Source organism: Scyliorhinus torazame, chromosome 17, assembly GCF_047496885.1.
Source record: "Scyliorhinus torazame isolate Kashiwa2021f chromosome 17, sScyTor2.1, whole genome shotgun sequence".
Lineage (NCBI taxonomy): Eukaryota > Metazoa > Chordata > Chondrichthyes > Carcharhiniformes > Scyliorhinidae > Scyliorhinus > Scyliorhinus torazame.
Window position 1 is genome coordinate 159,797,040 of NC_092723.1, and position 26,904 is coordinate 159,823,943.

The following is a 26,904-nucleotide window of genomic DNA, read 5'->3' on the forward strand; positions in this document are numbered from 1 at the left end:
AGTTTTATAACAGGGCTTCTCTGTTGCTGTATTCTCTACTTTGTTAGATAACTCACTATTTAAATGCAAGTTAATGTTGTAGAGACCAATGATGTGTGAGGATGCTGAATGAAGAAAAGAAAGATGTGCCTTATCATTGTTTAAATAATGCGCATCCTGTATGCACTGATCCCATTTCCTCCAGCTTACAAATACAGGTTACGGAGGCGGGGAGGGGGGGTGGGGTGTTGTTTCTGACCAGAATAAACAAATAGCATTTCATGTTCCTGCAGCACTCCTCATGTCTGATAACATAATTCTGCTTTTTGGGTGCAAAATCATTAACTCTTAAGGATGTATGGAAGATAATTATTGTCTGAACATGGAACATAACTGCACTGGTTAGATAATCTGTCTTTAATTTTAAACATCTGGTTATAGTGCAACAACCAAATTCCTCCAGTTGTCTGTCTCCAGCTTTCAGAATTCAATTTTAACATCTGTATGCTGCTGTTTGACCACATGTAGCACTTACGCACTCTGCTTCTCGTTGCCAACATCATTGCCAACTTCATTTTACAGTTGTGCAGAAACTCCTTGTCAAATTTCACTTTTGCTTTTGCTGTATCGTCCATTTAATTTAATTACTCTAGCTATTTTATTATGCAATGCAGGTAAATCATTTTATCTAGTTGTATAATATATTGTTCATCAGGTAGATTTTTGAGATGTTTCTTTATGATTACTGTTAATGACTTGTTTATTTTTGGTCCATATTGCAAAGTTATCTAATTTATCTTCCCAATTTTGACAAAACTGAGTTTGTGTTGTTTGCCTTTTGGCAGTACCAACTTGCCTCTTGCAGTGGCAGTCTGGACCTCTTGGCTGCTTGCTCAGTGCTGCATTCCCTAACCCTGAACTGACCCTTCCACGACTAATCCCACCCACCATGCAAACTTTAGCTCATGCAAAAGTTCTGTTACTCAATTCCTCTCCCTCACAAAATCTATTTCACTCACCACCATGCCCAGCTTTGCTCACTCTCTGGCCCAGGAAATCAACTTTTCAGATCTCTGATGGCACCACCCCACACTTTTCCAATCAGACACCCGAGGCTGACTCCCGGTTCGCTGGTTTATTGATGGTGGAAGGGTTGGTTGATGCAGCATACCCATGTCAGTTCACTGCTGCTCATTTTTGGTAAAGATTTTTAATAACTCTCGAATTTTTACCATAAACCCCAGCTCTCTGCAGGACATCAAAATAATATTTTGTGCTTTACCTTGTCACGCTGTTCCATTATTTATGCAGCCTCGATACACTCTCTCTCTCTTGCTCTCTCTATCTATCTATCTAAAGCCTAGTCACAGATCATTCTCAGCCCAGATCATAGAATCCCTAAAGTACAAAAGGAGGCCATTTGGTCATTGAGCCTGCACCGACCCTCTGAAAGAGCACCCTGCCTAAGGCTAATCTCCCACCCTATCCCCATAACCTCACCTAACCATTGGACACTTGGGGGCAATTTAGCACAGCCAGTCCACCTAACCTGCACATCTTTGGACTGTGGGAGGAAACCGGAGCACCCGGAGGAAACCAACACAGACAGGGAGAAAATGTGCAAACTGCACACACTCACCCAAGGTCAGGATCGAACCCGAGTCCCTGGCGTTGTGAAGCAGTAGTACTAACCATTGTGCTGCCGATGTATGGTACAATCTAAGGGTGGTTATGGAGTGAGCAATTAAGGAACATGCAGTGGAACTAACTGTGCTGTGGGAGAACATTAAAGGTGATGTATGAAAGACAACTGCTGAAAGCTGCCTAATTGATAACTGATTGCTACCAATTGATTTGAAGTGTGAGGTGTATGCAGTGTAGAGGACATTGGGGATTTGTAGGAGGCTGAGGTTGAGAAGAACTAGTAGTATGATGAAAAGGATTGAGAATGTGGTCAAAAGGTAGTCAGGGTGGATTGCTAACAGTTATAGCGCAGGGCTCTTGCCAAGAATGACAATATAATGCGTGATGAAAGACCTGCAAACACTCAGCAACTGCCAACCCCACCTCGCAGCCCCAGGTTTCAGCAGCCATACTTTAAGGCTCAAACCCCTTGGCAACACCTCATGACCTGCATTGTGGGATTGTGTGTTTTCAGAACTCTGCGTATCTTATTCCTTTTAAGGTACTTTTAAAAACAGCATTTTCACATTGTAGCTTGAGACTGACTGCTTTGTTTCACCCACAATATTTTATAAGCAAAGAACCTAGTTGCAAACAAGTGAGGGTGGAGTTCACAAAACAGTTCACCTCTTTTTAAAAAGATCTTTTTATTGGTAAACAGTCCACTTCTGAGGTTGGGGGAAAAGCGTACAATGCTTAACATTGCAGCTGGCTATGAGATTCCTAACATGGGAGTTCTTAATGGTGATGTGGGCTGCTCAAAATTGTAAAATCTTCTGTTCTATAGCACTATTGATCCTCCCTTTGATTAGCAAAAAATTAGCAATATATAATTACAAATGATGGCAATGGTACATTAGCCATTATTTTGAAACTGAACTTTTGGACTGTGAGCTGATTGCAGTACTTTATAAACTTGCAAGATCCATTAAAGTAAATGTGTTCTGGAAATGACAAGCTACAGCACATACTCCTGGGAATTTTATATTTACAGCAAAAGGACAAATGTATAAATACAATGTCAGGATAATAGTGTGACCTTCAACTACGATAATCATAACTAGAAATGTGAATCTAATTTCTTCAATTAATTTGAATTTCAAGAACTGCTTGGTTTTATAATTAGGGTTTTGATTAGCCCCAAGTAGCAATTGCACTATAAAAAGAACAGTATTTCTCTGGTTGCTAGTATCATTGTACTCTTGTGATATAAGGTTACCAGCGTCTGATCTGGTTTGTTTGATCTTGTGTGTAGGTGACTAGAATTGCACTTACACGTGGATCAAATAAAAGGCGTTTGCAAGATTCAAACAGTAAATTTGTAATTTTTCAAATTTATTCAGGGAGTGCTGTGCTCTGGCCGTATGATTCAACATATGCAAGTGTGTTACTGAAGCTAGTCAGTATATTTGTGCAAGCTAAAGGTTAAATACAGCTGTCACCATCTAGCATTTAGTTTGCATCTTGATCATAAAGTAAGATTGATCATAACAGTTGCAGAATAAATGGAGCACCCCATAGAATTTATGTGGTTTTACTTGGCAGAGAAAGCAGCCTTTTAATTGAAGGAACAATTATTCAGGGCAAGACTTTGTTATCATTGGCTTCTTACAGAAAACTAATTGCATCAGTTTATGTTTGTGTCCTTGGTTTTATTTGTCGCACTTCATCTTAGGCTGTATTCAAAAATTGTGCTGTTTCGTTTTTAAAATACACGTGTTTGATCTTCTGCAGTGCTCTCCATACATTGAGACATGCACTAGAGAGAATGTCTTTGACTGTCGTTAAGGCAATACAATACAGATACCACAGGAGTATCTCCTGCACATTCAAGTTGCATTCATCTTTGACCAACAATAAGGGAGCACTGCTCAGTCAGATAAATATTGTTAAAAGAAAGCCAAAAGGAGGATTGGGTGTCTCTAACATTAGAAAAATATTCAAATTTTAAACATTCAAAGAACTAATGGTGTTTTGCACCTAGTGTGAGGCTACCTTCTGGCGCCAGTCGGTACAGACCCGAGGGACTGAACGACCTGCTCCTGTCGCTATGTTTTGATGTGCTTGGGGATAAAATTACTCACCTAGCTCCCAAGTCAGCCTGCTGTTTTTACATTAATGTGCATCTGAAACCACACTGTTGACACAAAACAGGAAGTGTCGCTGAGGGGTTGAACTATTTTACAGACCAAACCTCTAACAAAGCAGCTGGTGGTTATTTAAGGATGTGAGTGGTTTGAAACGCAATCATATTTTGCATCCGTGCTTTTACTTTTTATATCACAGCTGACAGTTACTGAAGAGTAAGAGTGACCAATGATGATCAATATTTGTAGGTAGTATGTAAGATCCGCAGTAATTGAAGCATATTGTTACTGGGAACTAAATATAGTTCTTTTGATTGTGAACGGTTATAAGAGCTGCCGTGTTGGTAGTTGGCTCTCAGATTTGACCCACTCCTCCTTATCAAACTACTTTTACTATAGTATTTTTAAAAGTCCAAAAATCTAGAAAAGTCAATTTTCCAAACCGTTTGTAATTTCACTATGTATTGCAAATGCATCAAAGGACACTTCCTGTATCCAGACATTAAGCAATGCAAAAGCTGGATCCAATTGCAGACCATTAAAAATCTGCGATGTAGGTTTCCTTTATATTTATGAAAGTGAAAGTTGGACACTGGTGAATGGATTTTTGAGTTACAGCGATGAAAGAGTTTAACACACCGAGAATTGATCAGTGATCAAAAGTTCACTGAAAAATCCAAAGGTAGATTGCCTCAGTTTTGAGAGGGACACAGGGGTTTGACATTGACTATTCTGACTGACTTTGAATTAAAATAAAACATATCTGTCCATCCTCAAAGACAGATTAAAGTTCTATTTCCCACTGTGCAGTGCATCAGTTATGCAACATGTGCCCTTAGTATCCTTAAACCAAGAATTGATTGACCTCAACACCTATCATTTTTAAGTTGATGTGTTGCTGCTTAGATTTGTCATGTGGGAGAGAAAAATAGAATGCCTTTTTGCTCTCTCAGAGGGTTATGTGATTTTGAAGCTCTCTGCTGTAGAGCCACTGAATATTTTTAAGGCAGAGATAGATAGATTACCCTCCTTTCCAACCCCCCCCCCCCCCCCCCCCACACTCCTACACCAGACCATCTGTCCCTTGTTCTTAAGGTTTCTGCATCTTGTTGCAATCTCTCCCAGTTACAGTTTAATATTCAACATGTTTCTCCCTCTCTTTAATTCTGAGGAAGAGTCGAAACGTAAACACTGTTTCTCTCCCTACAGATGCTGCCAAACCTGCTGAGTTTTTCCAATATTCTCTGATCTTGTTTCAGATTCCAGCATCTGCAGTAATTGGCTTGTTTTAGATAGATTCTTGTTGGACGATGGGGACCCAAAGGATTTTGGGGGTGGGGGGTGTACATGGGGAATGTGGAGCTCAACACAAACCGATCACAGATCAGTTACGATTTTATTGAATGGCGGACGGAGCACGCTTGAGGGGGCCAAATGGCCTACTGCTGTTACTTGCTTGTATGTAGGGAAGGACATACTGGCACTGGAGCGGGTCCAGCGGAGATTCACACGGATGATCCCAGGAATGGTAGGCCTAACATACGATGAACGTCTTGAGGATCCTGGGATTATATTGGAGTTTAGGAGGTTGAGGGGAGATCTAATAGAAACTTACAAGATAATGAATGGCTTAGATAGGGTGGATGTAGGGAAGTTGTTTCCATTAGCAGGGGAGACTAGGACCCGGGGGCACAGCCTTAGAATAAAAGGGAGTCACTTTAGAACAGAGATGAGGAGAAATTTCTTCAGCCAGAGAGTGGTGGGTCTGTGGAATTCATTGCCACAGAGGGCGGTGGAGGCCGGGACGTTGAGTGTCTTTAAGACAGAAGTTGATGAATTCTTGATTTCTCAAGGAATTAAGGGCTATGGAGAGAGAGCGGGTAAATGGAGTTGAAATCAGCCATGATTGAATGGTGGAGTGGACTTGATGGGCCGAATGGCCTTACTTCCACTCCTATGTCTTATGGCCTGATGGATATTCTTGATTTTGGCTGTTATCATCAGAGAGGTGCCAAAAGCAGGATGACTCCTCTTCCCTACAGTGAGGAAAGCAATGATGGAAGGACTGGTCCCTGTTAACCTTCATGGGCAAGTTGAGAATGGTGTTGGTAAAGGTTTATGTGCACAGAGATCTCATCTGGGAGATGCAGAAAATTAAATGATAAAAGATTTGAGTTTCTGAGTTCATTCTTCATTTCAAAATACATATTTTCCAGTCCATTTTAAGTCAAATTCATACTTTGACCTGTCTCCTGATTCTTCCTATTCAGGCTGGCTAAATACAACTGCTGCAGTTGCTCTTGAATGATCAATAAGGATTTATTGTGTACTGTATTCTGTATTATTTTGGAGATTAGATGTTCTAATTTTTTTTTCAAATAGTGTGATGGACTGGGCTGTGTTCCCAACTCTGTAGTTTCTTGCGGTCTTGGGCTGAGCAGTTGCCATACCAGGCTGTGATGCAGCCAGATAGGATGCTTTCTGTGGTACGTACATCTGGAAAAATTGTTAAGAATCAAGGTAGACATGCTGAATTTCCTGAGTTTCCTGAGGAAGTATAGGTGCTGATGTGCTTTCTTGGTCGTAGTGCTGACGTGTGGACCAGGACAGATTGTTCGTGGTGTGCACACCTAGAAATTTGAAGCTGTCAACCATCTCCGCCTCAGCACCATTGATGCAGATGGGGTGTGTACAATACATTGCTTTCTGAAGTCAATGACCAGCTCCTTAGTTTTGCTGACGTTGAGGTTAGTCAATATGTACAACATATAGACTGTTACACTTGTTACACTTAACTGGAATGTTGAAGGTTTGTCAATATATCAGATATGTTGCCTTTTACAACATAGAAAGATTTATGGCACCGAAGGAGGAGTCCATTTGGCCTGTTGTGTCTGTGCTGGCCGAGAAAGCATCTCACCTTCCAGCCCGTGGGCTATAACTCTGTACATCATGCCACTTGAAGTTTATTTAAGTGTTTTGTTTAATGCATTGCGAGTTTCTGCCTTTTGGTTGAGATGTTAAATTGAAACCTTGTCAGCTACCTTAATGGACATAAAAGATCCCAGGGTGGTAATTGAAGCAGACGATTTCTCTGTTTCCTGGTCAGTTATGTTCCCTCATGTAACATCAAAGACAGATTAGTCATTCATTTGGTCACATTGATAGTAAAATGTTTTGGGACATTCTGGACATTGATAAAATGCTTTAGAAATGCAAGTTTTCTTTCCCCTTTTAAACAACATTTTCTTTCTTACCCCCCCCCCCCCCCCCTTTGCTTTCCTCTCCTCTTCCCTCTTTCGTTTTCTTCTGTGTCCTCTCTACCTGCCCCTCAATTTCTTTCACTCCTTTCTTCACAGGATGTTCTGTGTTAATTTCCTGGTGGGGGGTGGTTGTGGGTGGAAGGAGCAAAAGTGTCTGAACACATTTAAAAAAAACAGCAGTCTTGCTGTAAGTACTGATTGGAGGCCTAGTTGCAGCATTGACATCACACTTTCAGGAAAGTGTGATGGATTAGTGAAATGTTCATACTATGTCAACATAAACTTGGAAAGGAGCCAGCAGTACAATTCAATTCTTTCCAAACTGTGTTAAGCTTGACTAGAGAGTAACAGCTTTTAACGTTAGTGTGTAACACATGGTAATAGGCATGTCACTGATGATGTAGCGATAGAAGTAATTTAAGATGGAGCATATTCACACCACATTAAAGTATATTGACTTCAGTGTAATTTTTCCTTTGCATATTGGTACCAGTGTGTTATTTTAAATCAGCCCAGTGACAGCACTGCGATACTTCACGAAGACATGGGAACCCAATGAAATTGAGAACTGAATAGCAGAATGAAGCGGAAAACCTCCTCTAGTGAAGGTCATGGTCAAGTTCATCATCTAAAGGAACAGCAAGAAACCAGTAGGAAACAGTAAGAGTGCTAACCCAGAATATTAATGAACTTCATGAATGTCTTTCACCACATGGCATTTGGCAGTAAGAGAACGTGTTTGTTTTAGCTTTGTACAGTTTGCATAGAAACTATTGTTTCAATTCACAAAATTACAGCTCCGTGTAAAGCACCGAGGATATCAGAATTAACTTTGTGAAAATAAATAGTTTTCTTTTTTGTTGCTTTTTGGCATTGGGGGGGGGGGGGTTCAGGTGGCAGGAAAGAGGTTGGGCAGGGAAATCTCCTATGTTAAATTTTACCAATCTATTGCTTCTGTTCACCACTCTGCCTAAGACATGAATCTGGTAATTGCAAGATTAGCCAAGCATGCAGCTTTGTGCACTGCTTGCTAAGGCACCAGAGTACATGCCAGTTTTCAGAGAACATCCTCTGTGGTAAGTTGTAGAACAGTAGGAAACTGGCTAATTTTTCAGAAATGTTATCTTGGTCATTAACCTCCCACTGATGTCCTGAAATATCTGCTTTTAGGAAAAAGACTTCAAAGTGTGATTTAAAACTAACTTAGGCCCTGGCATGTTGGTTTTACAGCTGGGAAGCATTTGGGTTTGGATGATGAAGCAACCCAAAGAAATGTGCATTTGACTTTGCAGCGTAACATTTTGAGTAAATATTGCTGTGCTGATAATTTGTGTTGAATTTTATCAGTTTGATCTGTAGGTAATAACCATTTCTCAGCGCTATGAACACATTTTTCAAACCACCAATTGTTCTTCTTATTCGCAAGTTTACATTTCCCCTTGCAGTGAAGAATTTTGAGTTTTATTGTTCCTAAATCTGATAGCCCATAACGATAATACGTTCATTGTGTCAACTTTCAGCTTTTGATCTTGATGCAAAATGAAGCATATGAATCTTTTACCAGGCTGATATTTTATAATGTTGCCCCCTGCAGTACCAGAAAGGGGAGGTGCAATCTTTTAAAGCAGATCTATGTGCTCTGAAGATTTTCTTCCCGGTTTATTTTGAAGGCTTTGGGAGTAGCCATGGCCTTTTTTGATCAATATGTGGGGTCAAGGGGGAGGGAATCAACAGGGGGGCGGGGATGAGCAAGTCGGTGCACAGGGAACTAGGTGGAAGAGTGTCACAAAATTAATACAAAGCCGAAGAAAAATAACAACTTGAAGAGCAGGAATGAGCGAGAACAAATAACATGAGAAGTAGAACAACTGGAAACATTGGATAACGGGAAGAATGATAAGAAATACCAAATAATTAAGAAAGGAATGGAATTGTTGATTGAATACTAACTTCCGTTTCTGCAGCAGCAAGCTCTACGCAGGAGCCCTGAAGTGTAACAGTTCCACCCTCCCCTCTCCAAACAGGTTGTCTCACACCAGTTCCTGATGTGCAGTATAATTGTGCAGTAAATACAAGAAAATCCTGCACTCTGCACATCACTCCCATCCATTTTATTTTAAGTGGGTCTCCTGAGGGACTGGTTCAGGTTCAGCTCCTTGATTATTTTATTTTGAAAGATTATGCAAAATTGAAACTTATTTCATTTGAACAGTCACGTTGGACAGATTCCCATTGGACAATTCGATTACAAATTAAATTAGTTGCTAAATTAAGACTAATTTGTGTTTTGAGGGATTGGCATGCCTTTTTAGTTTATAGTATAACCTCATTACGGAGTATTGATTCAATATAAACGGTGCTGATATTGGATGAGATGTGCTGTTGAGCTTAACTGCATAGTGCAGGAAAGCTCACTGTATAACCTCCTCCAGTACCCTGTTCCTCAAACTTCATGACACTTTCCTAAATGATGTGGGCCTCACTGTAGTGTTCTTCTGTGTTTGTGACTGCCTTACAATAAAAAGTGCAATCACTTGCAGTCAATTTATCCTCTCCAACCAAAACTATTTACAAGTTGGTCATTGGGTTGAGGTTTGAACTTCCAGAGTAGAGAGTGGAGCTTTTGCTGGGACAGTTGACACTAAAGTAACAAAGTTTATAAAAACTGTATTTTTAAAACCAGAATTTTGTCAAATTTTAATGGGCATGATGACATTTTATGCACTTTATAGCTATCTCCAAGGTGATGTGGGCATGTCTGCCCAGGAGAGAGAGACAGGCTGGTTAAGGATGGCGTATATCAAAGAGCGAGTTGTTTGTGATCACGGCCAAGGGGCAGGAGGAGAGACTGAAAGAGCTGCCGCTCCGGATGGTAGAGAAAACATTTTGTTACCTGGGTATACAGGTGGCCAGGAAATGGGATGCCCTGCACAGGCTCAACCTGACCCGGTTGGTGGAGCAAAAATGGAAGGGGACTTTAAAAGGTGGGACATGCTCCCGCTGTCACTGGCAGGGAGGGTGCGGACGTGAAAATGACTGTCCTCCCCAGATTTTTGTTTGTCTTTCAGTGCCTCCCCATCTTCAACCAACCAACCAAGATTTCAACCAACTGTAATGATGAGCAAACAAAATGTTCATACTTTTAAGCTGATAAAACACCCCATTAATTTAAATGTTAAGGAAATGTCAATTTCTTTTTAAATTTAGAGTGCCCAATTAATTTTTTCCAATTAAGGGGCAATTTAGCATGGCCAATCCACCTACCCTGCACATCTTTGGGTTGTGGCGGCGAAGGAAAGGCCAATTTTGCTTTTTCCTGCAATTGGCTAGTTTTACTATTAGTGCAGTTCTTTGAGATTTCATTTAGGTATTAACTCATATAGTCAAGACCCCCAATTCGGTTGGTTACCTGGAATGTAAGGCGGTTGGGTGGCCCAGTGAAGAGGTCGAGTGTTTTATGCTGATGTGGTGTTTTTGCAGGAAACTCACTTGCGGCAAGAGATCAGACCAGATTGCGGTGGGTGGGTCGTGTGTTGCACTCAGGCTTTGATGGAAGGGCCCGAGGTGCAGAAATCTTGGTTAACTAGCGGGCCACCCCTATCGGCCACCAAGGTCATGGCGGATCCTAGCGGGAGGTACGTAGTAGTTAGTGGGTCTCTGGAGGGTACACGGGTGGTTCTGCTAAATGCCTATGCCCACATCTGGGATGATGTGGTATTTATTAGGAATCTGCTGGCTTCTCTCCCAGATCCAGGCACGCACCAGCTGGTTCTGGGAGGGGACTTCAATTGTGTACTGGAGCCTAAAATGGACCGGTCTGAGGGGGTGGGCCAGCTGCTGCGCTCAAGGGGGATGGTGTTATGAACACTGGGAGAATGCAGGCCACCTCTTTGCTCATCAGTTGAGGCGGCAAGCAGCTTCCCGAGAGATCGTACAGATCAGGGACTCGGGCGGCAGCATTATTTCGACTCCGTGGGAGGTTAATGCAGCATTTGAAGCTTTCTATTTGGATCATTTTGGTCAGTGTCCCCTGTTGCTCGCTTTAGCCTTAGTTTGCTTTATTTTTATTCTGTGACCTTTGCTCATGAGTCGCCAGGTATCTTTCTGATACCGCCACGTGGTTCAAGTCCAAGTAATAATTAATAATGCAACACACTGCATAGTAAGAGTTAAATCAACGCTCATTTATTATATACAGCAATTAATACTTATACAATAATCCTACTTCTAGACTACTACCTATCACTAAAGGCCAATACTTAACTTTTGGAAATGGCCCACCAGGTCAGGGAAACAAATGGTCTTTCGAATTGGTTCTGAGCCTGCGGGATTCAAAAGCTGGTACAAGTTGATAGTCAGGAGCGCCTATCTGGTAGTGATCGCTGGAGTAAAACTTACAGTTTTCTTGTAGGAGGGTCTCGAAGGTTGCGAGCAGGAAAAGAAGGGTCGATTTGAACTTGGCCCCTATTCTTATAGTCCCCTGGGGCTTCCCGCCTCTCAGAGCGGACCTCGTACCTGGTTCCAAGTGATTGGACTTGGTCCCAATCACTTGGTTCGATATGCTCCAATAATGGGGCGATTCCTTGATCGGGGGGGGTGGTCGTTTACCTTCCTTTGTGTCAGCCCCTGCTGGCGCCGAAACGTCTGGGTCGGCTTTCAATTGCTAATTTGTAGCAATTGTTCCCGTGGATGGCTGCTTACTATGCAGATGGCTGGATTGTTGTGATGTTGATGGCTGCAGGTATCGGTCTGGGCTGACTTCCCCAGAAGCGAATACACTGTTTTACCTGCAGCTGTCCGTTTGAGTCCTGTTGGCTGATTTTCCCATCAGCCTCTTTCGTTCACCATTTTAAATCGGGGTTTTGACCATTCTAATCGGGAATCAGCCATTTTACGTGGCTACACCCCAGGGAGTGGGTTGCACAAGGCAGAGTCCTTGGACGGGTTGCCCTTCCCAGTGGTGGAGAGAGTGTAGGGTCGAGTTGGAGGTTCTGTTAAGCTCTTGAGGAGGCCCTGAGAGGCATTGGGTTGATGCAAACACGTAAGGCCCTTGGCCCTGAGTTTTAGAAGATGTTTCTGGACCAGTTGGTACCATTGATAGTAGATATGTTCAATGATTCTCTAGCTCGGGGATCGTTGCCCGATACACTCTCACAGGCCTCCATCTCCCTCATTATGAAAAAGGATAAGGATCCCTCGGAATATGGTTCCATCTCTCTTTCGAACATGGATGCCAAGATATTGGCTAACGTACTGCTGGCACTGCAATTGGAAGTCTGTGTCCAGGAGGTAATTTCAAAGGACCAGACAGAGGCGGCAGCAATCGGCTAACATACGGCAGGTTCTGAATGTTGTTACCTCTCCTTCTCCAACCCCTGCAGCAATCTTGGTTAGCCCTGCAGTCTCATGGCGCCGGGTCCCAGGTTCGATCCCGGCTCTGGGTCATTGACCATGTGGAGTTTGCACAATCTCCCGTGTTTGCATGGGTTTCGCGCCCACAGACAAAGATGTGCAGGGTAGGTGGATTGGCCACACTAAATTGCCCCTAAATTGGAGGAAATAAATTGGGTACTCTAAATTTTGTTTTTTAAATATCTAAGGATGCTGAGAAAGGGTTCGACAGAATATTCCGCCCATAGACAGGTTAAGTGAATGCAACAAGGTGTCAGATTAAGTATAACATGTAGTGTGAGGTTATAAAATAGGTGAGATGTGCATATTTGGTGGAATTATGGGGTTACGAGGATAGGGTGAAGGAGTGGAGTTAGTTTGGGTGCTCTTTCGGAGGGCCGATGCAGACCTAATGGGCTGAATTGCATCCTTCTGCACTGTAGGGATTCAATGTGTAACTTTACCAAATGCCTTTAGGAAGTTATGTACAACACATCAACAGCATTATCCTCAACATCCCATTCTATAGGCAACACGGTGGCGCAGTGGTTAGCACTGCTGCCTCACGGCGCCAAGGACCCAGGTTCGATCCCGCTCTGGGTCACTGTCCATGTGGAGTTTGTATATTCTCTCCGTGTTTGTGTGGCTTTCGCCCCCACAACCCAAAGATGTTCAGGGTAGGTGGATTGGCCACGCTAAATTACCCCTTAATTGGAAAAAATGAATTGGGTACTCTAAATTTAAAAAAAAAACAACCCATTCTATTACATCAGCAAAAATTCAAATCGGTTAGTTCAAATACAATTTGATGCTGGCTTTCCTTTGTTAACCCACATTTTTCCAAGTGACTGTTAATTTTGTTTCCAATTATTGTTTCTAAAGCTTTTCTATCACCAAGGTTAAACAGCATGGCTTGTCAGCTGGGCTCATCCTTACACCTGTTTTTTGAGCATTTGCAATTAATTCTCTGGGTCCCTGACACCACCCCTGAGTCTGAGGGGAGGTTGGAAGATTATGGCCAATGTCTTCCCAATTTCACCCTTGCTTCCCTCAGCATCCTTGGATGCGTTTCACCTGGCTCTAGTGACTTACTATAAGCATCGCAGCCTATCCAATACCTCCTCTTTATCAATTTCTAGCCCATCCAGTGTCTCAACTAACTCCCTCTTTCACTATAACTTAGACACCATCTTTGAAATAGATGGATGCAAAGTTCTTATTCAGTACCTTAACCATGCCCCCTGCCTTAATGCCAAAATTCTAATTTTTGGTCTCTATTTGGCCTCACTCCTCCTTTTATCACCCTTTTATTATTTAAAAGACTATAGGAGACTTTTGGATTGTTTTTCATTTTAACAAGTTTGATACATGACAGGAATGAATTAAATTATTTAATTGAATGTCAATTCAACAATGAATATATGTGGTGCAGCAGTAATGTGCTTGCATTCTTTGAAGAGAAATGATTTGCAGGGATACAAGAAAAGGTGGAATAGAACTGGTGGAATTGCTCTTGCAGAGTTGGCACAGACATAATGGTCAAATAGCCTCCTTTTGTGGTGTAACCATTCTATGATTCAATCTTGAGCTTGAACAAGCCACAGGAGTCACTCATTTTTAGGGATATGCTGACTTTGTAAAATCCTCCAATTTAAAAAAATATTTTTATTTAAAAATTTCATTGATAATAAACAAAACATCCCGTACCAGCCTCCCCGAACAGACGCCGGAATGTGGCGACTAGGGGCTTTTCACAGTAACTTCATTTGAAGCCTACTTGTGACAATAAGCGATTTTCATTTCATTTTTCATTTTCAAACAGCCCAGAAAGTGCCTCCGACAGAATAATATATATATATTTTAAAAGCAATGGTTTTAAAACCGATGGCGCACCCCTGCCATGGGTTTAATGGTGATCTGGGGTGGAACGAGAAACCTCGTTGACGGGAAACAGAAGATCCCGCTGCCAGCCATTGGCGAAACGGCGTTCCGTTGCTACACAACACGTGGCAGAGGGGGAGAAAAATCCTGCCCTATATCTCTTTATATCTCTTTGCAGCATATTTGTGTTCCTCTCACAGCTTTCATTCCCACCAAGCTTAGTATTGTCAGAAAGCTGTGTCCCTTTTTCAAAATCATTAATGTAGATTGAAAATAGCTGAGACCCCAGCACTGTGCTTTGCAGCCTTCCACTAGTTACAGCCTTCCAACTTGAAAATGCCTTGTTTATCCTGGCTTGTTGCTTCCTGCTCACTAACCAATCCTCCATTCACGCTCATATATTACCCTGCAATTCCCTTATCTTGTGTATTTGCCTTTTGTCTGGCACTTCATCAAATGCCCTTTAGAAATCCAAGTATTCTGGTTCCTCTTTATCTACCCAACTAGTTACATCCTCTAAAGTGTGGCACCTTTGAACCAAAGGGTAAAAAGATTGATGGGAAACATTTTGCAAATCGGTGACAATCAAATTGTAATTTTTGTGCTTTCTTTTCCTGTGATCCCTGTGGATGGATAATGTTCAGCAGAGCCCATTTTCAGATATAATGTTCCAACACCATTATGCCACTAACTGCCAGAGGAAACAGCTCAGTGTGTTCCTACGTGGCATGCTATACCTTCATTTCTGCAGAGGAAGCTGAAAGGCACGACACTGAGCATGCCAACACTGTAGCAACTTTTCCAACAGTTTCATTTGTATTTGTACTTAATAAATTCATGAGTTTGAGAATTTATAACCAACAGCAAAAATGTTGCTTAAAAATTTCATGAATCAAAACTTATTTCATATGGACACTGTAACCACTGTACTTGGCATAATGGGGACCTACTATGTGTTATAAACTTTCATTCCTCCTACTCTAATTCACAATACGGGTCCAGTTAAGCAGCTGTCTGGAAGGAAAGGATTTACTACAGAATTCTATGAATAAATAAAAGCTTATCCAGTTTAGACGTTTGTTAGAACAGTTTATTAAACATGTTAGACATGAACATATTATTGTATTTGATGTTCTCTTCAATGGATACTTTAATGACCTTGTAAATAATTCCTGCTCTCTTTCCTCCCCCCACCCCCCGCCACATGCCGACTTCTTTTTTATTTATTTCCCCTACAGCTTTCTTCCTTTTATTCACATATTCACATTCTACAAAAGCCACTGATGCTGGCCACCATTCCATGGCCGATTATTGCCCTCTGGTACTGCCTCCCCACACCAGTCATTATATTTGAGCTTAGGCAAGACTATTGAATATTTAAATGTATTTAGGCCGTACCAGAATAATGAAGTGAGGGTTCTCCTGTAAGACCGATATGTCTTGTGAGCTTGGACAGTCTCAAACCAAAACTGACCTTGATTTAACATTAGATAACATTCCTACTTGATTAGGCCATAGGATGACTGGCATGAGCCATTAAGGGAGACCACTGATGCAGGGTGGAATGGTCCTCCATGTAACCTGCACCGGACCTTAATTAGGAGCTCTTGACACTGGGGTTGTTATCACACAGAGAAGTCTGAAAGAAAAAGCATTTTATTTCCAGCATTGACATCTCTCATTTTGATGAGCACAATATATCGAGGTTTGAAGTCAGCTGGTATTTGAGAAAATGCCATCACCACGTAATAGCCTGACCTCCAATATCCATGCTCTTTTAACTGCTGTCAACCAAGAGTACATTGTAACCGGTGAGCTGTCCCTTTTTAGACTGGCTGACTAGAGGAGCACATCCAGGTTGTTATAACGGGAATGCAATGTGGCTGAATAATGGGCTAAATGATTTCTTCGATTCAATTGGAGGATGTTTGATTGCTGGTGTTAGTGCAGGAGATATTGTGTGCGGATGAGAAGTCCTCCTCTTGCACTCGAGCATGAGGCAGTCCACATTCATCACTTCCTCGTCCATTGTTGTTTTTGTTCCTGTGACTTTACAATTTCAACCAGAAACTTGCACATCGAAACCAAGTCTGTTGATGTTGCTTACAGCTGCAGTGAAGGCAGCAGGCTGATTAAGCAGATTTTTCTTTTTTTAAATCCCCACTGACTCATGCTGAGCTTCTGTATTAAAATAAATTCTGACATGTCTTTCATGACCCCAAGGCACCCTAAAACGTTTTTCAGGCGATGAAGTACTTTTGGAGTGTAGTCATTGTTGTAATTTAGGAAAAATGGAAACCACTTTGCACACAGCAAAATCCTACATAGACCAACGTAATAATGATCAGAGAACCTATTTTAGGCGAGAGATAAATATCCACTAGGCTGTGTTACGCCCATCGCCAATCCATACGCTGAGTGCATCGAGGGAGAGGCCCAAAACAGGCTTGGTGCCAAGCTGATCGGAAGTCCCTGATTTGCGATGCCTGGCACAGTCTGGATCACACCCTCACTGGACGTGACCCAGATAATAATATTGAAATGAGGCATTAGGCTCATCTAAATATACACAGTGTGTTTGAGGCCGCATTCTCCCGGGAGTCACCGGCCACACCGCGAGGCGTAACTCCGGCACTAACTGGTGTTGGTCTCCACAAGCAGAGACCGGGCATGATCCATAGAATCCATACAGTGCAGAAGAAGGCCATTTGACCCATCAGGTCTGCCCCGACCCTCTGAAAGAGCACCGTACCTAGACCCAATCCCTACCCCCATAACCCCTGCTAATCTGCACATCTTTTGGCCATCTGGTGCCCGCACCCAGGGGGCTTTGGAAGCCATAGGGGTGCCCTGGGTGGTTGGGGATAGGGAAGGGCACTGCCGGGGTGCCAGATTGGCAATGCCTGAGAGGAGGCCATGCCCTTGATATGATGTTTGGCGGGAGGGGGGTCACAATGATTTGTTGTGATGAGGGAGTTTGTCCATTAGGGTTTGGGGTGTTGCCCATGTCTGCGGTGGGGTGGGGGTGTGGGGGGGTGGGGGTATCACCATCACTTTTGAGATTGGAGCACCCTTTCAAAATGCCTCTTGATCTCGGAGGAGCTGGTCTGACTGGTGAGTTTAGTTCCCCACTACAGAAAAAAATTCTAGGTGGGATTTACTGTTGAGAAACTCAAATCTCAAAAAATGACAATGTAGGTGAATACAGGTTTGGATCTCACCAAAAACGCCGGCGGGAATCACCCCGCCAAACCAGCCCAAAATGACAGTCATTTTGGGGGTGAATTGTGCCCTAGAACTCTAGGGAAATCTCATCTTTTTACCAGCGATACCAAGTTTTACTAAATCAAGGGGAAACTTGATGAGTCCATGAGGGAGAAAAGAAGATGATAAAGAAGGGTGGGAGGAAACTCATGGGGCGTATATACATCAGCTTAGACCTATTTAACTGAATGGCCTCTTTCTGTGCTATAAATACTATGTAATGGTTCGTAACAACGTCACAGGATCTTTTAGGATCTTCGTGAAGTCTCAGTTTAATGTCATGTCCAAATAATGGCACCTTTGACAGTGCTGCACTCCTCCAGTACTGGTGGTCGGCCTAGATTTTGTGCTCTGGTCTCTGGAGTGATATTTGGATTCACAAACTGAAGGGTCAGTGTACTACACACTGAGCCGCAACTGACCATCCAATTGTGTCCATGTGGCCTCCATAGTGTAAGCAGGCTTCTTCAGGAGGCCAGGGATCAAGCTGACCCTCTTCTTACCTGATGTCACAAAAATGAGTTGTCCAACAGACAGCAAATACCTTCCTAGTTTTTCTGCTTTATAATTCTGAAGCAAGGGTATTTGGTCTTTTTTAAAAGCCAGAGGTAAAGGGGAATAAGAGATGAGATTTTCAGCCAATCTTCCCAATGTAAAGATAAATTAGATCCATTGGTTTAAGATTTGGTGAACTCAGACTGCTTTGGAAAGTACTTTTTTTTTGCCAGCGATACCGAGTTTTACTAAATCAAGGGGAAACTTGATGAGTACATGAGGGAGAAAATAAGATTAAGGTGAAGAAGGGTGGGAGGAAACTCATGGGGCGTATATACATCAGCTTAGACCTATTTAGCTGAATGGCCTCTTTCTGTGCTATAAATACTTTGTCATGGTTTGTAACAACGTCACAGAAATGTAATTATGACATTACAAATTTGAAGGACAGCTGTTTGGTTTGAGTCAGGTAACAGGCAGCAGAGTCGTAGAGTCATACAGCACAGAAAAGGCCCCTCAGCCCTCAAGTTTGAGCCGACCTAACAACTCTAATCCCATTTTGCAGCACTTGGCCTATAGCTGTGTATGCTCCGGGATCACAAGTGCACATCTAAATACTTCTTAAATGATATGAGGGTCTCTGCCTCCACCACCCTTTCAGGCAGCGGGTTCCACACTCGCACCACCCTCTGGGTAAAAAAGGTTTCCCTCACATCCCCTCTCAACCTCCTGCCCTTTACCTTTACCTCCACCAAGGGGAAAAGCTTCTTCCTGTCTACTCTATCTCTGCCCCTCATAATTATATACATCTCAATTATGTCCCCTCAATTATGTCCCAATTATGTCCTCCGACTCCTCTGCTCCAAGGAAAACAATCCAAGTCTATCCAATCTCTCTTCATAGCAAAAACTCTGCAGCCTAAGCAATATACTTGTAAAAATCCTCCCTGCACCTTTCAAGTGCTATCACATCACTCCTATAATGTAGATTCCAGAACTGCACACAATACTCTAACTGTGGCCTAACCAATGTTTTATACAGTTCCAGCGTAACCTCCCTGCTCATAATTCTATGCCTCAGCTAATAAAAGCACGTATACCATATGCCTTCTTAACCACTGTATCCACCTGCTCTGCTAACTTAAGGGATGGGTGTATATGTACACCAAGGTCCCTCTGATCCTCGGTGTTTCCCAGGGTCCTGCCGTTTATCATGTATTCCCTTGCCTTGTTAGTCATGCCCAAGTGGATCACCTCACACTTATCCGTATTGAATTCCATTTGCCACTAACCAGCCCGTCAATATCCTCCTGTAATCGAAGGCTAACCTCCTCACTATTTACCACCCCACCAATTTTCATATTATCTGCAAACTTACTAAGCAACCCTCCTACATTCATATCTAAATCATTTATATAAACCACAAACAGCAAGGGCCCCAACACTGATCCCTGTGGGACTTCATGGACACCGGTTTCCAGTCAGAAAAACGCCCCTGAGGGTGGCACAGTGGGCAGCGGCGCTGAGGACCCGGGTTGGATCCCGGCCCCGGGTCACTGTCTGTATGGAGTTGCCACATTCTTCCCGTGTCTGCCTGAGTTTCACTCCCACAACCCAAAGATATGCAGGTTAGGTGGATTAGCCATGCTAAATTACCCCTTAATTGGAAAACATAATTGGGTACTCTACATTAAAAAAAAAAAAGAAACCCCCCCCCCCCTCGAACATCACCCTCTGCTTCCTGCAACCCAAGCCAATTCTAGATCCAATTTATCAAATTTACTTGTATCCCATGAGCTCTTACCTTTGCTGTCAGTCTCCCATGTGGAATTTTATCAAAAGCCTTGTTGAAGTCCAAGTACACTACATAAATGCATTTCCCTCATCTACACACCTGGTCACCTCTTTGAAAAATTCAATCAAGTTGGTCAGACATGTCCTCCCTTTAACAAAACCATGCTGACTGTTCTTGATTAATCCTGTCTCTCCAAATGCAGATTAATTCTGACTCTCGGAATTGCTCCCAATAGTTTCTCCACCACTGAGGTTAGACTGACTGGCCTGTAGGTTCCTGGTTTATCCCTTCCTACTTTCTTGAATAATGGTACTACATTGGCTATCCTCCAGTCCTCCGGCACCTCTCCTGTGGCCAGAGTGGAATTGAAAATTATTGCAGTGACCCAGCTATTTTCTCCCTTGTCTCATTCAACAGCCAGGACTACATTTCATCTGGCCCTGGAGATTTGTTTGCGTTTAAGCATGACACACCACCCAGAACCTCCTTTCTATGTTAATCTCTTCAATTTTATTACAGCCCTTCTCCTTGATTTCTATACCCACAATGTCCTTCTCACGATTGAACACTGACACAAAGTATTCATTTAGAACCCTACCTACGTCCTCCGGCTCCACACAAAAATTACCATTGTGCTCCTTAATGGGCCCTACTCTTTCCCTGGGTATCCTTTTACTCTTAATGCACTTGTAAAACAACTTAGAATTTTCCTTTATTTTACCTGCCAGAATCCTTTCATGTCCCCTTTTTGCTCTCCTAATTTCCTTTTTAAGTTCCTGCTTGTGCACTCTATACCCTTTAGCACTTCTGCTGTTGTGAGCCCTCAATAAGCCTCCCTTTTTCATTTTATCCAATACTGTATATCCCACGATATCCAGGGTTCATTGGATTTGTTGGCCCCACCCATTTTCTTGATTGGAACATGTTGGCTCTGTACTCTCCCTACTTCCTTCTTGAATGCGGGCCACTGTTCTGTCACAGATTTACCTAAAAGTGTCTTCTCCCAGTCCACTCTTGCCAAATCCTATGTGATCTTATTAAAATCAATCATCTGCCAGTTAGCACGTTGATCAAGACCCATCCATGTCCTTTTCCATAACAATCTTGAACCTAATGGAGTTATGATCACTGCCTGCAAAATGTTCATCCACTGGTACTTCAACCACTTGCCCAGCTTTGTGACCAAAAATTAGTTCAGGCCGCCCCCTCTTATGTAGGTTCTTCTACTTCCTGGCTTAAAAAGTTCTAGATGCATTTTAAGAATTCTGCCCCCTCTAAACCTTTCACACTATGGCTACCCCATAGTAATATTGGGAATATTGGCTAATATTGGGAAAGTTGAAATCCCTCACTATCACTACCCTATTACTTTTACACTTCTCTGAAATTTGCCTACATATCTGCTCTTCTATTTCTCTCGGACTGTTAGGGGGCATATAGAACACTCCCAGCAATGTGATTGCTCCTTTTTTGGTTTCATGTTCTACCCACGTGACTTCAATTGAAGAGACTTCCAAGATATCATCCCTCCTTACTGCTGTAATTAATTCCCTGATCAAAATTGGGACATCCCCTCCTCTTTTACCTCCTTCCTATCTCGCCTGAAGATCCTGTATCCTAGAATATTGGGCTGCCAATCCTGCCCCTCTCTCAGCCATGTCTCGGTGACAACAATGACATCATACCCCCATGTTTTAATTTGTGCCCTCATTTCATCTGACTTGTTTGTCAGACTCCTTGCATTAAAATAAATACCATGCAATCTCGCCAAACTCCCATGTGACTTCACTAGTCTCAACATTCTTTGCCTTCCTGGCTCACTTGATGTCTCTACTAATTTGTGCTGTGCATCTATCCCTGCTGAACCTTACTCTCGGGGTCCCCAGGCCCCTGCCAAGTTAGTTTAAACCCTCCCCAACAGCACTAGCAAACCTCCCTACAAGGGCTCTGGTCCTATTTTGTTTCAGGTGCAAACCGTGTGCTAGCCTGTGTAGAGGCATTACAGTACCTAGTAATGCTGGAACACCATTGGTAGATATTGTATGTTGCCCATTGGTCAAGCTGTATAAGAGCCCGTGCCGCCCCAGCAGCTTTCTTTCTGTATCTGAGCTGCTGGGGGAAACATCTAGCTTATTAAAGCCTTCAGTTGGACTAAAACCTCGCATCAAACCGTCCACCTTGTACGGGTCCCACCATCGCCAAAAACAGTCCCAATGCCCCAGAAATCTAAAACTCTCCCTCCTTTCACTTTGGACAAAGGAGCATTGAACAATCCCAAGTTCATGTAGGATGGAAAAGGGGAGGCCTGTCAGGAGAGCATTGAAATAGTCCAGTCTTGAGATCCACCTGGAACATGAGCAACAGTACCATTCTGCCCTTTTCAAATTTTGGTCACACCGAGAGCATTTTAAGTTGTATTACACTTTGGTGAAGGACTGACTATAACATGCCTGTCACCAGTGCTGGGAGCAGTTTGAAATGGTGATTTTAAAAGCCCATGGTTAAATTGTATTGGCTTCAGTGATATTTTTTCCCATCCTATTGATGACACTTCGTCTAAATGTTGTTAGGGACACCTTTCTTGTCAAGATGAACAACCTTGTTACACACTGTGGATAATAGTCTTCAGGGCAGCTGCATTAAGTAATTCACAGGTAATAGCACTTTGGTGCTGCAATTTGAGATCAAGCATTCATTATCTTTGGTGTTCCTTAAGATTAGAAAATGTGATCGCAACTGTGTACAATTTATATTAATGACTTGGAGGAAGGAAGCAAATGTACTGTGCCCAAATTTGAAGACAAAAATAGGTGGAAAGACAAGTTGCGACGGGGATACAAACAGTTTGCAAAGAGATATTGATAGGTTAAGCAAGTGGACAAAAAGTTGCCACATGGAGCATAATGTGGGAAAATGTGAAGTTCATTTGGAAGGGAGAACAGAGGAACAGTGTTGCTTAAGTGGTGAAAAACTGCAGAAGGCTGCAACAAGGGGGGACTTGGGGGAACCTGTGCACGAGGCACGGAGGGCTGGCGGGCGGATGCAGCAGGTGGTCGGGAGGGCTAATGGAATGTTAGCCCTGATTCCAAGGGGGTTGGAGTGTGGGAGTTGGGGGGGTCTTGCTGCAGCTGTGCAGGGTGCTGGTGACACCACGTCTGGGGAGCTGAGAGCAGTTTTGATCCCCTTATGTAAGGAAATATATTATTTCATTGGGGGAGGTTTAGAGAAGGTTCACTAGGATGGTCCCAGGTATGGAGGGATTGTCTTGGGGGCAAGGGTTAAACAGGTTGGGATTCTACTCATTGAAATTTAGAACAATGAGAGGTGAACTCATTGAGACATACAGGATTCTTGGGGAGCTTCGTGGGGTGGGTGCTGAGAGGATGTTTCCCCTCCTGGGAGAATCTTGGACCAGAGGACATTGTCTCAGAATAAAGAGATGTCAATTTAAGACTGAGATGAGGAGGAAATTCTTCTGAGAGTCTTTGGAACAGTGAGAATTGAGGGGACAGTGTCCTTCTGTATATTTAAGGCCGAGATAGATTCTTGATCAGTGAAGGAACCAAGAATTACAGGAAAAGGGCAGGAAAGTGAACATGAGAAATGTCAGATCAGCTGTGATCCTGTTGAGGGATGGACCAGGCTGGAGGGGCCGAGTGGCTTACTCCTGTTCCTATTACGTCTGGTCTTAGTATGGTTTTATTCCCGCCTGCCCTCCCGATAACCTTTCACCACCTTGCTTTTCGAGAATCTATCCAGCCTGCCTTCAGGATATTTAAAGTCTCTGCTTCCACTGCACTTTGAGGAAGAGAGTTCCAAAGACTCCAAACCCTCTGCCTTAAATGGACAAGTTGTTACTTTTAAAGTGACTCCAATTTCTGGATCCTCCCACAAGGGGAGGCATCCTTTCCACATCCGCCCTGTTGAGGCCCCTCGGGATCTTACACGGTTCAATCAAGTCACCTAAACTCCATTGGACACAAGCCCAGCCTGTCCAATCATTCCTCATGAGACCGGCCTCCAATTCCAGGTATGAGTCCGGTGAGCCTTCTCTGAACTGCTTCCAACACATTGACATCATTCCTTGAATGAGAGCAGTGCTGTGCACAGTGCTCCGGGTGTGGTCTCACTGGTGTCCTGTGTAGCTGGGGCATGGCCTCCCTACTTTTGTATTCAATTCCCCTCACAATAAACAATAGCATTCTATTAGCTTCCCTGATTGCTTGTGTACCTGTGTGCTCGCCTTTTGTGATTTGTGCGCTTGGACACCCAGATCCTTCTGAATCTCCGAGCTCTGCAGTCTCTCATCATTTGGATAATGGGCTTTTTTGTTCTTCTGGCCAACATGGACAATCATACATTTTCTCACATTATCCATTTGGCAAATCTTTTTCGACTCATTTAAAATATACCTTTTTAACCTCCTTATGTCCCCTTCACAATTTACTTTCCTGCTTATCATTGTATCAGTGGGACATGGGGGCAGGAGTTGGCCATTCGGCCCGTCGAGCCTGCTCCACCATTCTGTATGATCATGGCTGATCATCCACTTCATTGCCTTTTTCCCCACACTATCCTCATATCCCTTTGTGTTACTGGGATTTAGAAATCTGTCTGTCTCTGATTTAAACATACTCAATGACTGAGCTTCCACAGCCCTCTGGGGTAGAGAATTCCAAAGATTAACGACTTGTAGATCTCTGTAGATCAAACCATTGCCCCGTTCTATCCCCATATTCCTGTCAGTTTATTTCCCTCAAAAGCCCATCGAATTTCCCTTTGGAAACATTCCAACATCTCTGCCTCTACCCGCATTGTAGGAAGTGGCTTCCAGGTATTTCCCACTTTCTTCAAATGCAAATTAATCTCAGAGAGCACAGAAAGAGGCCATCCCGCCCATCATTCCCATGCTAGCTCTTTGAGTGAACTATCTAAATAGTCCCATCGCCCGGCAAGTTTCTTTTCCTGAAAGTTACAGTTGAATTTCCTTCCTGCACCTTTGTCAGGCAGTGAATCTCAACAACTCGTTCTGTTTTAAATCTAATAATTTCACGATATGCTGTATTTGGATTTTCACAGGGGATTTGAAATGGGAAAAAAAAAATTAGAAAATGTGGAAATGCTCAGCAGGTCAAGCAACATCTGTGGAGAGAAGTAAATTCATGTTTCAGGTCGATGATCTTTCAGTTCTGATAATGAGATAAGGCAGCTAATGTGGATATTGTGACTTCTTGCATCTCTGAACTCATAGAAGGGACAAAGTTCTGCGTTGCAATAATATATGGTGTGATCAACATTAAAAACAGAAGGGAAGACCATTCCTGTAAATAGTTAATTGATTAACTTGTATGATATTTTGGTTTTGTGGCAGTCTGAGCAAATTAATATTTTTCCATTGGAGAGTAGATTATTCATGTAGATTTGTATTTGTATCTCAGTCCATCCAACCAGATTTTATGTGTTGTATATATGTGGAGCTTTGACAAAGGGTCGTCTGGACTCGAAACGTTGGCTCTTTTCTCTCCCTACAGATGCTGCCAGACCTGCTGAGATTTTCCAGCATTTTCTTTATGGATTCAGATTCCAGCATCTGCAGTAATTTGCTTTCATTTATGTGTTGTATCTGTTTCTAATTATGTGGATGATGTGGTAATGAAACTAGATTCATAATGGAAGTCAATGTGAAAGAATGCCACAGGAGACACAGGTTTATTTTGTATAGTATCTCTCTGTTGGGTTGTGTGAATATGTCCATTCAGAAATGCTATCCTTGATCTCTAAAAAGTTTGAGTACAAGTTTGTTTGTAGGCTACCTTAAGCAAACAAAAGTGTTGCATGATGTACAAATTGAAGGGTAATTTGTTTTGACTCGCTTTTTCTTTGCTCCCGTAGGTGCTCTGACGGTTGGCCTCGTCCGTCAGTGTCAAACCATCCATGGCCGTGACCGAACATGTGTCCCTCCACGTCTTCCACCCGAATGGGTCACAACACTGTTTTTCATTATTCTGGGCATTATTTCATTAACGGTAACATGTGGTTTGCTGGTGGCTTCACATTGGCGAAGGGAAACCACCAAATATGCTCGCTGGATAGCCTTCGCTGGAAGTAAGTTCAATTTGGTTTCAGATTTAAACTCCGAACTCTTGTAACATGCACACTGTGAACATTTTGGATTTCCAAAAATTTCAGTTAGAGTGTAAGTGGAATATTTGCTCCCGTTCCCCCTCTCCTACCCCTCAAATCTACAGGAGTGGCTACAGCACCAGTATGGTCATGATTTTACCACTGCCTGATGTAAAACTATTTGTTGGAAGGTGCATTCTTTCATGCTAGCATGCCTAGATTTATGACATTGACCAAATGTATTTACTAACAGGCTGCCTTCCAGTTAAGGTTATTGCTGAAACAACCCTGGACTGTAGGGTTCTCTCTTTCAGCATAGATTATCATAGAATTTACAGTGCAGAAGGAGGCCATTCGGCCCATCGAGTCTGCACCGGCTCTTGGAAAGAGCACCCTACCCAAGGTCAACACCTCCACCCTATCCCCATAACCCAGTAACCCCACCCAACACTAAGGGCAATTTTGGACACTAAGGGCAATTTAGCATGGCCAATCCACCTAACCTGCACATCTTTGGACTGTGGGAGGAAACCGGAGCACCCGGAGGAAACCCACGCACACACGGGGAGGATGTGCAGACTCCACACAGATAGTGACCCAAGCCGGAATCGAACCTGGGACCCTGGAGCTGTGAAGCAATTGTGCTATCCACAATGCTACCGTGCTGCCCATAATATATGATAACTGGCATCAGGCACAGCGAACAGCAACTGTTCTGTAAGAGTTTGTGGTAATTGTATTTGGTTAGAATAATAATCGCTTATTGTCACCAGTAGGCCTCAATTAAGTTACTGTGAAAAGCCCCTAGTCGCCACATTCCAGTGCCTGTTTGGGGAGGCCAGTTCGGGAATTGAACCCACGTTGCTGGCCTTGTTCTGCATTACAAGCCAGCTGTTTAGCACACTGGCCTGCCTGCTATTGGCAACAAGCACAAAATGCAGCAG

At 42.9% G+C, this 26,904-nt stretch overlaps 1 protein-coding gene across 2 annotated transcripts in view; it reads left to right on the forward strand.

Annotated features, from left to right (window-relative positions):
• Window positions 1-26,904, forward strand: part of LOC140394318 (uncharacterized protein C16orf52 homolog B) — a 145,477-nt gene that overhangs the window by 65,696 nt on the left and 52,877 nt on the right. For both annotated transcript variants that reach the window (XR_011935849.1, XM_072481473.1), the window contains exon 2: window positions 25,730-25,942. Coding sequence is in view for 1 of the 2 variants with exons in the window: in XM_072481473.1 (XP_072337574.1) it covers window positions 25,730-25,942 (213 nt within the window). In the remaining variant the exon portion in view is untranslated. The remainder of the gene's footprint in view (window positions 1-25,729; window positions 25,943-26,904) is intronic.